Source organism: Lethenteron reissneri, chromosome 60 (assembly GCF_015708825.2).
Source record: "Lethenteron reissneri isolate LAM-NWPU_2019-01 chromosome 60, ASM1570882v1, whole genome shotgun sequence".
Classification (NCBI taxonomy): domain Eukaryota; kingdom Metazoa; phylum Chordata; class Hyperoartia; order Petromyzontiformes; family Petromyzontidae; genus Lethenteron; species Lethenteron reissneri.
Window position 1 is genome coordinate 1,722,777 of NC_083838.1, and position 12,644 is coordinate 1,735,420.

Below are 12,644 nucleotides of genomic sequence, written 5' to 3' on the forward strand. Positions count from 1 at the left end.
GGAGGAGCGACGCTCACAACAACGAGCGGAGCGCCGGGTGGCTAAAGCACAGCAAGTTGGCACAGTAGGGGGCACAGGTGGTGCATCAGCCAGTCATCTCGGTCATCTCGGTCAGTCGACCAGTGGCACCTGGGTCTGCCCCGTGACCTCCTGCCAGCGGGCTTTCGACACTTCACGTGGCCTCAAGGTGCACTTGGCCTGGCACAAGCATCGTGGTGACGTCACCGCCACTTAGTGGCGAATGGCGGTTGTTGTTGTTGTTGTTGTTGTGTGTGTGTGTAGCTGCGTATGTGTACGTGACATAATAACAACAGTCTGGACCGCTGGACGGGTTCCGCAGGATTGGAAGGATGCCCAGACTGTAACAACTACAGGGGCATCTCACTCCTCAGTGTGCCGGGAAAGGTCCTGGCAAGGATTATTCAACATCGCCTTGCTAGGCACGCTGAGGAGAGGCTTGCGGAGTCCAAATGTGGTTTCAGGAAAGGGCGGTCCTGCACAGATGCCATATTTTCTGTCCGTCTGCTACAGCAGAGGTGTAGGGAATTCCAACAAGACCTACAACTCTGCTTTATTGACCTGGTTAAGGCCTATGATACCATCAGTAGGCCTGGGCTCTGGGTTGTTCTTCGTGTTTTTGGAGTCCTTGACCCTCTGCTCACGATCATTAAGAACCTTCATGATGGTGAGCGGGCCCGGGTAAAACTACGTGACCGGGAGTGGGAGCCATTCGCTGTTCACCTTGGGGTGCGACAGGGATGTCCTCTGTCTCCCACATTATTTAACATCTATTTCGACCACGTAGTTCGTGAAGCCTTCAATAGCTGTACTGGAGGAATTCCCATCTGGTACAGATACAATGGGTGGCTGATCGATGCCCGGGTGCGATCAAGGGATGGCTCCCTATTGCTCAACCATGTCATGTATGCCGATGATCTGGTAATTGCCGCTCACTCAGAGGGGGATTTGGAGGCACTGCTGCTGAACCTGGAGCTTGCCACTAAGAGGTGGGGCCTTACCATCAGCCCCACCAAAACTAAGCACCTGCCTGGGCATTTTGTACCATCGGACACTCCACCCCCACAACTCCCAATTGGTGATAGGGCAGTTGTGGAGAGAGTGGAGAGTTTCCCATACCTGGGCAGTGTGCTCATGACCGGCTCCAGTTTGACAGCAGAGGTCTCACTCCGAATCAGTCGAGCGGCATTATCTTTTCATCGGTTGCGTAACGCTGCGTGGAAGCTACCTGGTCTGTCGCTCCGCACGAAGCTTCAGGTCTTCTCGGCCACGGTCATTCCCTCCCTTCTCTACGCTTGCGAGACGTGGACCCCCCTGGTGGAGCATCTTCGCCGGTTGGAAACATTTAGGCTGGCCTGCCTACGATCCATCCTGGGTTTAACCAGGCTGGATTGTGTGAGGAGCTCACAAATCCTTGAAAGATCTGGGCAAAGTCCCATCAGTGAGCTCCTCCGGCAGGCAAGGCTGCGTTGGCTGGGTCATGTAGCCCGCATGCCCAGCCACCGCATGCCTGAACAGCTTTTGTTCGGCCGGATCGAGGGGGCTAAACGGGCGCGGCACGGGCTAGAGAAGAGATGGAGTGATGTGGTACAGGAGGACGTGGAGCTGAGTAGACTTGCCGATGACTGGTACCAGCGGTGTCTTTGCTGGTTAGAAACATTTAGGCTGGCCTGCCTACGATCCATCCTGAGCATCATTAGCCGCGCTACTCCTGGAGCTATCGCGTGGCTCACAGACTCAAAGTTGGACGTGTGAATTGCACGCACGTGCCATGCGCTAGAGAGAGAGAGTCTGTTAAGGCTACACGGGGGACCTTTGTCTTTGTGTGTGTGTGTGCGCAGGTGTTTGTGGGAAACTGCCCGACTAATTCCATCGTGTTCTCCAAGCTCACCCCGAACATGCTGGGCGTCCTCATTGGTGAGTGCCGCCGGGTTGATGATGATGATGACGACGATGATGATTCTGATGATGCTGATGAACATCGTGATGAAGATGATGATGATTCTGGTGATGCTGATGAACATCGTGATGATGATGATGATTCTGGTGATGCTGATGAACATCGTGATGATGATGATTCTGGTGATGTTGATGAATATCGTGATGATGATGATGATGATTCTGGTGATGTTGATGAACATCGTGATGATGATTCTGGTGATGTTGATGAATATCGTGATGATGATGATGATTCTGGTGATGCTGATGAACATCGTGATGATGATGATGATGATTCTGGTGATGCTGATGAACAACGTGATGATGATGATTCTGGTGATGCTGATGAATATCTTGATGATGATTATGATTCTGGTGATGCTGATGAATATCGTAATGCTGGTGAACCTGGTGATTACGATTTTTTTAATTGTTTTATATTAATATTATTTTATTATTTCCCTTCTACGTGACTTTACCGAAAGAACCAAGAATATGAATCTGGTACCATTGATAATGATGAGTATGGTGGTGCTGATTGTGATGACGATTATGAATCTGATGATGACGTGTGTCGCTGCCATGATGCGATGAGCGGTGGCGCAGTGGTTAGCTCGGTGAATATTTTCTGGCTCGCCGGTTGAGCAGAGGAGACACGTGACCTGCAGCCATAGCAAGCGAGAGGTCTACTCAACACCCGGGGGATGCTGAAGATGATGATGGCGATGATGATGTTGACGATGATGACGACGACAACGATGATGATGACGACGAAGACGACGACGACGACGACGACAATGATGATGATAATGATGATAAGGATGATGACAACGACGACGATGATGATGACAATAATAATGATAATGACGACAACAATGATGATGACAATGATGATGATGATGACAATAAGGATGATGACGACGATGATGATGATTATGACAATGATAATGATGACGACAACGATGATGATGACAATGATGATGATGACAATAAGGATGATGACGACGATGATGATGATTATGACAATGATAATGATGACGACAACGATGATGATGATGACGACAATGATGATGATGACAATGATGATGACGAAGATGACGACGACAACGATGATGATGACGATAATCATGATGATGCTTTCTCACTGTTCCTCAGCCATGTATGAGCACAAGATCTTTGTTCAAGGCATCATCTGGGACATCAACAGCTTCGATCAGTGGGGGTGAGTTCGTACGTCTGTCTGTGTACTCATTTAGAGGCTGAGTTGACCTAGGGGAGGCCCAGGACCGGTTCAGATAATCGTCACTGGTGTTGGCCTTGAGCAGGAATCGAGCACACAGACACGTACCCAGAATACCGGTTCAGATAATCGTCACCGGTCCGAATCCCGGATCGCCGGGTTCGTAGCGCAGCGCTAACCGCTACACCACCCCCCCCCCTCCCCACAGGGTGGAGCTGGGGAAGCAGCTGGCCAAGGTGATCGAGCCGGAGCTCACGACGGCCCAGCCGGCCACGGGTCACGACTCTTCCACCAACGGCCTCATCAACTTCATCAAGGCCCATCGCAAATGAGCGGCTCCCAGCGGCTCTGCGGGAGTTGTGGGGGGGGTGGGGGGGGGTTGTGGGGGTGTTCGGAGATGTCGGGGGCCCTCGGCAGCTCCATAGGACCCCTGTGCAATGATCTCAGAATTGCTGCTTCATCTGGGAGCTCCTCACATCAAATCTAACGCCTCTAGTGTGTGTCGTTTATTTTTTTCGACTGGCGCACATCTGAGCCGTGCCGAGCCAGCCCTCGGCACGGTCCAGGTTGCTCTTTTTCACTGCGGGAACCGAGCCGCGGAGAGTCACGCGCGCGACGACGCCAGCACCGTACCGTGCTGGCCTCGAGCTGGCTTGGCTCAGATGTGCCAGTGGAAAACCACTCGTTCCGTGCTTGCCTCGAGCTGGCTTGGCTCAGATGTGCCAGTGGAAAACCACCCGTACCGTGCTGGCCTCGAGCTGGCTTGGCTCAGATGTGCCAGTGGAAAACCACCCGTACCGTGCTTGCCTCGAGCTGGCTTGGCTCAGATGTGCCAGTGGAAAACCACTCGTTCCGTGCTTGCCTCGAGCTGGCTTGGCTCAGATGTGCCAGTGGAAAACCACCCGTACCGTGCTTGCCTCAAGTTGGCTTGGCTCAGATGTGCCAGTGGAAAACCACCCGTACCGTGCTTGCCTCGAGCTGGCTTGGCTCAGATGTGCCAGTGGAAAACCACCCGTACCGTGCTTGCCTCGAGCTGGCTTGGCTCAGATGTGCCAGTGGAAAACCACCCGTACCGTGCTTGCCTCAAGTTGGCTTGGCTCAGATGTGTCAGTGGAAAACCACCCGTACCGTCGTGGCCTCGAGCTGGCGCGGCTCAGATGTGCCAGTGTAAAACCACCCGTACCGTGCTGGCCTCATGTTGGCTCGGCTCAGATGTGCCAGTGAAAAACCACCCGAAACTCGGTCGGAACGGGCAACTGGACATACGACGGACAGGTTTTGTTCGTATCTCTGAAAGTTCCTAAGTCGAATGTTCGTAAGTACAAGGAGTATCTGTATCTTCAGCGTGGCCTATTACCTTGCGAACGCACCGCCCCCAAGCGATGACGAATCACCCGTTGACTTCAACGATTCGTCGTTTCGCACAGGTACCCTGCGCGGCTAAATAAATAAACAATTCAGGCGACCGCATCTGACTCCGCGTCCCTTTGTGAACCTCCAACCCCGGCCGCCGACGGCACCGCACGCTGCACATGATCATCAGCATCGGCAGCCATGGTCTATTCATCGCTGGATGGAGGTCTCCCCATCTGTCATCATCATCAGCAGCCATGGTCTGTTCACTGCTGGATGAAGGCCTCACCATCTGTCATCATCATCAGCAACCATGGTCTGTTCACTGCTGGATGAAGGCTTTCCCATCTGTCATTCTCATCAGCAGCCATGGTCTGTTCACTGCTGGATGAAGGCCTTCCCCATCTGTCATCCTCATCAGCAGCCATGGTCTGTTCACTGCTGGATGAAGGCCTGCACACTGTGCTAGGTCTGGTCGTAGCTGGGTGGGTCGGGGCAGGGTGTAGTAGCAGGGGTAGTGGCAGTGGTTGAGGTAGTGGTGGGGGTAGTGGTGGGGGTAGTAATAGGGTTGGGGTAGTGATGGGGGTTAGGTAGTGATAGTGGTTGGGGTAGTGGTAGTGATGGGGGTTAGGTAGTGATAGTGGTAGGGTTGTGGTAGTGGTTGGGGTAGTGATGGGGGTAGTGATGTGGGTTAGGTAGTGATAGTGGTAGGGGTAGTGGTAGGGTTGTGGTAGTGGTTGGGGTAGTGATGGGGGTAGTGATGGGGGTAGTGGTAGTGATAGTGGTAGGGTTGTGGTAGTGGTTGGGGTAGTGATGGGGGTAGTGATGTGGGTTAGGTAGTGATAGTGGTTGGGGTAGTGATGGGGGTAGTGGTAGTGATAGTGGTAGGGTTGTGGTAGTGGTTGGGGTAGTGATGGGGGTAGTGATGGGGGTTAGGTAGTGGTAGTGGTAGGGGTTGGGGTAGTGGTTGGGGTAGTGGTAGGGGTTGGGGTAGTGATGGGGGTTAGGTAGGGTAGTGGTAGGGGTTGGGGTAGTGCTTGGGGTAGTGGTAGGGGTTGGGGTTAGGTAGGGGTAGTGGTAGGGTTGGGGTTGGGGTTAGGTAGGGGTAGTGGTAGGGTTGGGGTAGGGGTTGGGGTTAGGTAGGGGTAGTGGTAGGGTTGGGGTAGGGGTTGGGGTAGTGATGGGGATTGAACTCAACTCGACCTGGTGCTCCCATCTCTACCCATTGTGCTTTCCCGCGCTATTTCAAACAGCTGTTGGATCAAACCATTACTGAACAACTTGTTTGTACCGTATATTAAACTTATTTCGCACCCCTACGTCGGTAAATGTGCTAATTGGAGACGTCATGAAGGATAAATCGCGGAAATTATATTTTCGTAAGTTATATCGGCTAAAAACAGATCGTTTTGAAACGCTTAATTCAAAAAAATGTTTCAATCCATTCATAAAAAAGACACCCGACACCCCCTTTTGGTGATGCTCAAGTGGTTGCGTCCAATTGAGTGGGCGGGGCTAGAGGGGCTGGACCAATAGGAGAGCAGCTTCCCCCCCCACCTCACTCCCCCATTTTTGAGGCAATCGATTCCAAATGAAATCGACGATCCCGATTAGAATCGCCAAATCTCCCTCGTTAGCGGCTACGCTCGCGCTGAAATCGATTCCTTTCATGCTTTGACGGAATCGATTCAGCGTGTCATCGGGACCCCCTGGCCGTGGGTGGTGAAATTGCGCGGGAACTTGAAGCGTGAGGAGATTAACGCGTACGGTAGCTGTACATACAAAATTGTTTTAATAGTTTAAAAAAAAAATAGTTTATTAAAGTCGCGATGGCCGAGTCGATGGACCCAGCGGAGGTGGAATTTCTGGCGGAGGAGGAGACGGTCACGATCATCCCCAACTTCTCCCTGGACAAAGTTTACCTCATCGGGGTGAGTCGGTCTCGCTCGCAAAGCGCGCCCAGGAATCGTCCGACGAGGCGGCGCCGGGACTTAGGAAAGCCGTAAGGCTTCGCGGCCTAAGCCGGGCCCACGATCAGCTTTTGGTCAAATCCACTGCTGGATGTCGAGACGATCCCTCTCCTCACTCTCTCCCCCACCACGGGAGGAGTTATTTTGACCATACTTCACCACGTCTTGTTCCTGTGCAGAAGGTTGTAGTTTGTGCGGTTTAACACGCTGTAGGCTTTCGCGTCCAGTGCTGTTCAAGGTTTTTGTTTTGGTCGCGTTAAGTATAAAATGTGTCGTAACCATCCACCAACCCGACATAATACGGGTTTGTTTGGGGTTAGATCGCGTATAAATATATAATTGTTGTGTCGTTAAACCCGCCACCACCCGACACGGCCAACTAATAAGGGTTGTCACGTAAACAGAACGTGTATATTTTTGAGTGATTTCTTTACCTCACCTATCGATTCGTGTTTGCATCGTTTGTTGTCGTTGTAACGTTCTGATCTGCCCCTACTGGACATGTATGACAAAGAGCTTTATAGTTCATCGGATTCCTTAAGTATAAGTATTGATTCTATCCACCACGTAGTCGCACCACAGCCTATAGCACCTGTTCCATTCACGGGGTTCGTCCACCTTATTACAAGCCAGGCTCTCTGTGGGTTGAGTCTGCTTAGTTTCCGAAATTTGGGGCACATTACGGGTGAATTGGTCATAAGCGATTCATTTGATTCTAGATTTGTTGAAGTTTTCGTGACTGCAAGGGTCCATACTCTTTGTTTGTTTCGGTAAAGTCACGTAGGTGAAAAATAATAAATAGAAATAAATAATTTTAGATTTGAAGCTTTCGTGACTGCAAGGATTCATACTCTTTAGTTTTTTCGGTAAAGTCACGTAAGTAAAAAAATTAAATTAAAATGTATAAAAATAAAATATTTTATTAATTTTAATTTCATTTTTTTAGTTTTTTCGGTAAAGTCACGTAAGTAAAAAAAAAATGAAATTTAAATTAATAAAAATAAAATATTTTATTAATTGTAATTTCATTTTTTAAAGTTTTTTCGGTAAAGTCACGTAGGTAAAAAAAATGAAATGCAATTAATAAAATATTTTTATTTATTAATTTTCATTTCATTTTTTTTACCTACGTGACTAGAAATAAATCAATCATGACGTTTCGATTGCAACACAAGCAATCATCATCAGGTGTGACAACCACAGCCCACGTCAGTAAAAATGTCCTTTCTGCGGTTGTCACACCTGATGATGATTGCTTGTGTAGCAATTGAAATGTCGTGATTTATTTATTTCTATTTTTTTCCACCTACGATTCGTTTGAATCTATGAACCCTGTGCGCGAGTCTGGGTTCTGTTTAGTCCCATGTTAGTCTGTGGCTCCGATGCGAGTCTATGAAGCCCTATGGGTTATATGGCTCCTATGTAATCGCATGTTAAACCTATGGCTCCTATGCGACTCTATGAAGCCCTATGGGTTATATGGCTCCTATGTAATCGCATGTTAGTCTATGGATCCGATAAGAGTATGAAACCCTATGCCAGTCTATGGGTTATATGACTCCTATGTAATCCCATGTTAAGTCTATGGCTCCTATGCGACTCTATGAAGCCCCTATGGGTTATATGGTTGCTATGTAATCCCATGTTAGTCTATGGATCCTATGCGAGTCTATGAAACCCTATGCCAGTCTATGGGTTATATGGCTCCTATGTAATCCCATGTTAGTCTATGGCTCAAATTTGAGTAAATTAAGCCCTATGCAAATCAATGGGTTATATGCCTCCTATGTAATCCCATGTTAAGTCTATGGCTCCTATGCGAATCTATGAACCCCTATGCAAGTCTATGGGGTTATATGGTTGCTATGTAATCCCATGTTAAATCTACGGCTCCCATGCAAGTCTGTGGGTCCGATGCCAGTCTATTGTCTCGTCTTTGCAATGGCAATCTGTGTTCACTTTGAATCGCCAGGGCGACCTGGGACCCTTCGACCCGGGGCTGCCCGTGCGGGTGCCTCTCTGGCTGGCCATCAACCTCAAGCAGCGGCAGAAGTGCAGGATCCAAGCCCCGGAGTGGATGAGTGTAGGTACGGAGCGCGGGCAGGAGCCGCCGATACGAGGTCTTTCGGAGTTTCGTCTCGTCTGTGGGTCCCATGTAATGTCATCTTCGTCCATGGCTACTATCCATTAATCTTACGAGTCTGTGGGTGCTATGTTTGTCTATGGGTACTGTTCGAGTATGTGGGTCTTATGTTAGTCTATGTTAGTTGATGGGGGTACCATTCCAGTCTCTGGATATTATCAGTTTAATACTGATAATATGAGTTAATGATGACGTCACCCTGCTGCTGATCTATATAATAACGGGAGACAGCAGAGCCTCACCATTCTGGCGAATTGCCCGATGATGCTGGATGCAATTACCAGCGAAACGTCGTGCTACTCAAATTGTAAATGTTGTGGTTTCACGCTTCAACACACCGGTGGGCTAAAGCAGTGAACTATTTGTCTTTTGTCAACGTGACACTTTTACTGATTGGCCGTGTCGGGTGGTGGAGGGTTACGACACATTTATAAATAACGCGATCTAAACCCAAAAACGTTGATTCTGGATATTATGTTAGTCCATGGGTACTATTCGAGTCTGTGGGTCCTATATAATACCATGTTAGTTCATTCCTACTATTTGATTCTGTGAATCCTACGAGTCTGTGGGTCCTATTTTATTTTCGATTTAAAGCTTTTGTGACTGCAGGGATTCATCTTCTTGGTTCTTTCGGTAAAGTCACGTAGAAGGAAAATAATAATGGGTCCTATTTTCATCTATGGGTACTATTCGAGTCTGTGGGTCCTATGTTAGTCCACGTTAGTCTGTGGGTACTATGCGAGTCTATGGCTGCTTTGTAATTCCACGTTAATCTATGCGAGTCTGTGGGTACTGTTCCGAGTCTATGGATCTATGTTAATCTGTGCAGGATGAATCAGTGGATTCATCCCGTTTATCAGCAAGCCCCACATTTTGCCATGCGCTCTCCCTATGCACTCGGCCTCAATTGAGTCCATGTTATTTTTGCAGACCGTCTGGAGCAGCTGCGGGAGGAGGAGCGGGCGGCCCAGACCTTCACCCCCATGCCCAGCCCCCACTACATGGAGCTCTCCAAGCTGCTGCTCAACGTGTGAGTACTCGGCCATCGCCACTGTTAGTGGTTGGGTGACGTGGCAGTGACGTGGTAGCACAGCGGTTAGTGCTACGAACCCGGCGAGTTCAATTCCCACTCACGGACAACACTGGTGACGATTATTTGACCTCACCCAGCCCCTCCCCACCCTCCCCTCCCCACCCAGCCCCAATCTCACCAACCAGCCCCTCCCCACCCAGCCCCTCCCCACCAAGCCCCTCCCTCCCCACCCAGCCCGCCCCTGCACGACGGACGGACACAATAATCTCCTTCTGGCTGGTGTAACCAGGAGGTTCCAACCAGTATAACAGCACTTGCCCCAAGTCTGTTACAGGCTATATGGGGGGGGGATCTGTCTTTGGTGGCGAAGTCTTCTGCTATGGAGAACAATACATTGCTCACCTTTTCCAAATAGTTTATTTTTTAATAACGTGTTTTAAGACGTAACAATAACGCCGTGACGACAGCAGGTCCATTAAAAGAGCTCGCGCTGAATAGAGGAAAGCATCGACTAGTCCCCCAACACTCGAGTTTGCTTTGTTGAAGCAGGTGAGAAACTATTGAAACCACGATAGGAGTCTCAGTTCCATGTGGCCTTGTGAATCAAGAGTAACTCACTTATCCAGAGAGGGTCATGTTAGGTTTATGCTGTAGGGTAACAAGGTGGGGGGGGGGGGGGTGGTGGTGACGTTGCTGCTGATGCTGCTGCTGATGCTGCTGCTGATGCTGCTGATGCGTGCCATTCCCAAATGGAGTAATTTGCAGGTAATATTTGTTCAGCATTTCGGGATGTAGTTTGGGCCCAATACCGGTTGCATTGCAGTGTGCTTGTTTTGCTGTGGGAGGAAATTGGTGAAACCCGGAGGAAACCCACGCAGAACAGGGGGTGGAGAGAATCTACAAACATCAGAGGCCACAAGCGTTAGCACCGCCCTGCTCCCAGAGGTCGCAAACGGGTTTTGATTCTGAAGCCATGTTGCAGGCGCCGGTGGGTTGATTCTAGGAACTTGAATTGTGAGAAGAGACAAGACGTTGGGAAATGAGTGACCGTTACTCACCAGTGACTCACGGCCTACCCGTACCCGGCCGGGTACGGGTAGGCCGTGACCAGCCAGTCTATCGGCCGGGTACGGGTAGCGGGTACCCGGTTGCGACCTTTGCCTTCCCCGCAACACTGCAGCCAACAACGGCGATGCTCACCAACCGATGACTTATTGTGCCCCCCCCCCCCCCCCCCTGCACGTGATCAGAGCTGCCGACGATATCCCACGCGCTGACGAGATCCGGTCGGTGCTGCGTGACCTGTGGGACACGCGCACGGCCAAGCTGCGTCTCTCGGCCGACGGCTTCGTGTCTCAGCAGGCGAGCCACGCGCAGGTGGGTCTACCTCGCCAGCTGCCTGCCTGCGGTCCCTGCAGTCGGCTGTGTTGTCCAGCTGTTCGTTCAGCTCGCTGTTAGACCGGCTGATTGACCAGCCAGTCTATAGGTTCAATGCGAGTCTAATATTTTTGCAATGCAATCTGTTAAAACTTGCTGATTGACCAGCCAGTCTATAGGTTCAATGCGAGTCTAATATTTTTGCAATGCAATCTGTTAAACTTGCTGATTGACCAGCCAGTCTATAGGTTCAATGCGAGTCTAATATTTTTGCAATGCAATCTGTTAAACTTGCTGATTGACCAGCCAGTCTATAGGTTCAATGCGAGTCTAATATTTTTGCAATGCAATCTGTTAAACTTGCCGATTGACCAGCCAGTCTATAGGTTCAATGCGAGTCTGCCTAATATTTTTGCAATGGCAATCTGTTAAACTTGCCGATTGACCAGCTGGTCGTTCAACTGGCTGACCGCTCCACTGGCCGATTAACCAGTTGTTTCAGTGGCTGATTGACCCTCCTCCTCCACCCCCACTCCTCTCAATCGCCGGCAGCTGGACAACCTCACCATGATGGAGGTGAACGGCATCCGCCCATTTTTCCTGGGCTCCCTCAGCCTCCTGCAGAAGCTGCGTGGGAACCTCATGCCCGGAGCGACACAAGCGGAGTCGCAGGAGACTTGAGTTTGCTCCCTCCGCCAAGGTCAGCGACCAAACAAAGGCACACACACAGATGGGTCCATCTGGTGCGCAGGCAGGCTGACCTCTAAGGGACCTGGGTTCGATTCCCAACTCGGCCACCTGTGTGGAGGTTGTGTGTGTTCTCTCTCTCTCGCTCCCCGTCCTGGATGGATTTCCTCTGGGTTCTCCTCCCCATAGCTAAAGAAAAATTAAAACCCCATTCAATGTAAGTGGTAATGACCAAAACAACAAAGATTACCTACAAATTACTCGATCGAGATAAAGACTAAGATCCCCTGTATAGGCTTAACAGAATGTTGGGGCAAGTGCTGTTAGCAAGCAGCACCTATGAAGGCCGGCACGGCACACCAGGGGGTGGGTGGCCAGCACCACGCCCGGCCGCCTTTGTCTCCCCAGTGGTGATGTTTACACCGCACCAGGTACTCATTTGAGGCAGAGTCGACCTAGGGGAGGCCCAGGGCCGTTTCAAATAATTGTGAGTGGTGTTGGTGGCCGTGAGTGGGAATCGAACGCAGGTTGCCGGATTCGTAGCGCAGCGCTAACCGCTCCACCACCGCTCCCCACCATCAATCTCATGACCCTTCCTGAGCACAAGTGTTGAGCACAAGTGTTGAGCACGAACAGCTGACTTTGGTGTGCATTGGCGTCGGGTCCACGTGTCCCGCGGTTCTCTGTACAAATTCCCCGACCGATACGGACGCTCCGTCGCCTTGCTGACTGTGAATAGCTCCGTGTGTGCGTGCGTAGCGATAAAAACAGTGTTGGTTACTGTTATTGTGTGTGTGCGTTGCCGTTCGTCTGTCAATGTTGTATGAAATTAAAGTGATTTTGACCACATGCGTGCAAAGCTACAAGCAGGGCCGTCGATCA

At 50.3% G+C, this 12,644-nt stretch overlaps 2 protein-coding genes across 2 annotated transcripts in view; both read left to right on the forward strand.

Moving 5' to 3' along the window:
• LOC133357919 (glucose-6-phosphate isomerase-like) overlaps positions 1-4,666 on the forward strand; it is a 27,516-nt gene extending 22,850 nt beyond the window's left edge. The window contains exons 16-18 of the mRNA XM_061576101.1: positions 1,860-1,935; positions 3,112-3,178; positions 3,405-4,666. Of these exons, the coding sequence (XP_061432085.1) occupies positions 1,860-1,935; positions 3,112-3,178; positions 3,405-3,528 (267 nt within the window). The 3' untranslated portion in view covers positions 3,529-4,666. The remainder of the gene's footprint in view (positions 1-1,859; positions 1,936-3,111; positions 3,179-3,404) is intronic.
• A 1,564-nt stretch (positions 4,667-6,230) lies between these two features.
• LOC133358004 (DNA replication complex GINS protein PSF2-like) lies at positions 6,231-12,611 on the forward strand. The gene is made up of 5 exons (XM_061576271.1): positions 6,231-6,480; positions 8,492-8,606; positions 9,596-9,695; positions 10,949-11,075; positions 11,628-12,611. Exons 1-5 carry the CDS (start codon positions 6,379-6,381, stop codon positions 11,754-11,756), a joined length of 573 nt encoding a protein of 190 aa, XP_061432255.1. The 5' UTR covers positions 6,231-6,378; the 3' UTR covers positions 11,757-12,611.
• Positions 12,612-12,644: the final 33 nt, after the last annotated feature.

Excerpts from the sequence above, each read along its gene's own strand:
- LOC133358004 (XM_061576271.1), top strand. The coding sequence starts at position 6,379 with ATGGCCGAGTCGATGGACCCAGCGGAGGTGGAATTTCTGGCGGAGGAG. Across the intron at positions 8,607-9,595 it reads CCCGGAGTGGATGAGTGTAG|ACCGTCTGGAGCAGCTGCGG; the intron begins GTACGGAGCGCG and ends TTATTTTTGCAG. Across the intron at positions 9,696-10,948 it reads TCCAAGCTGCTGCTCAACGT|AGCTGCCGACGATATCCCAC; the intron begins GTGAGTACTCGG and ends GCACGTGATCAG.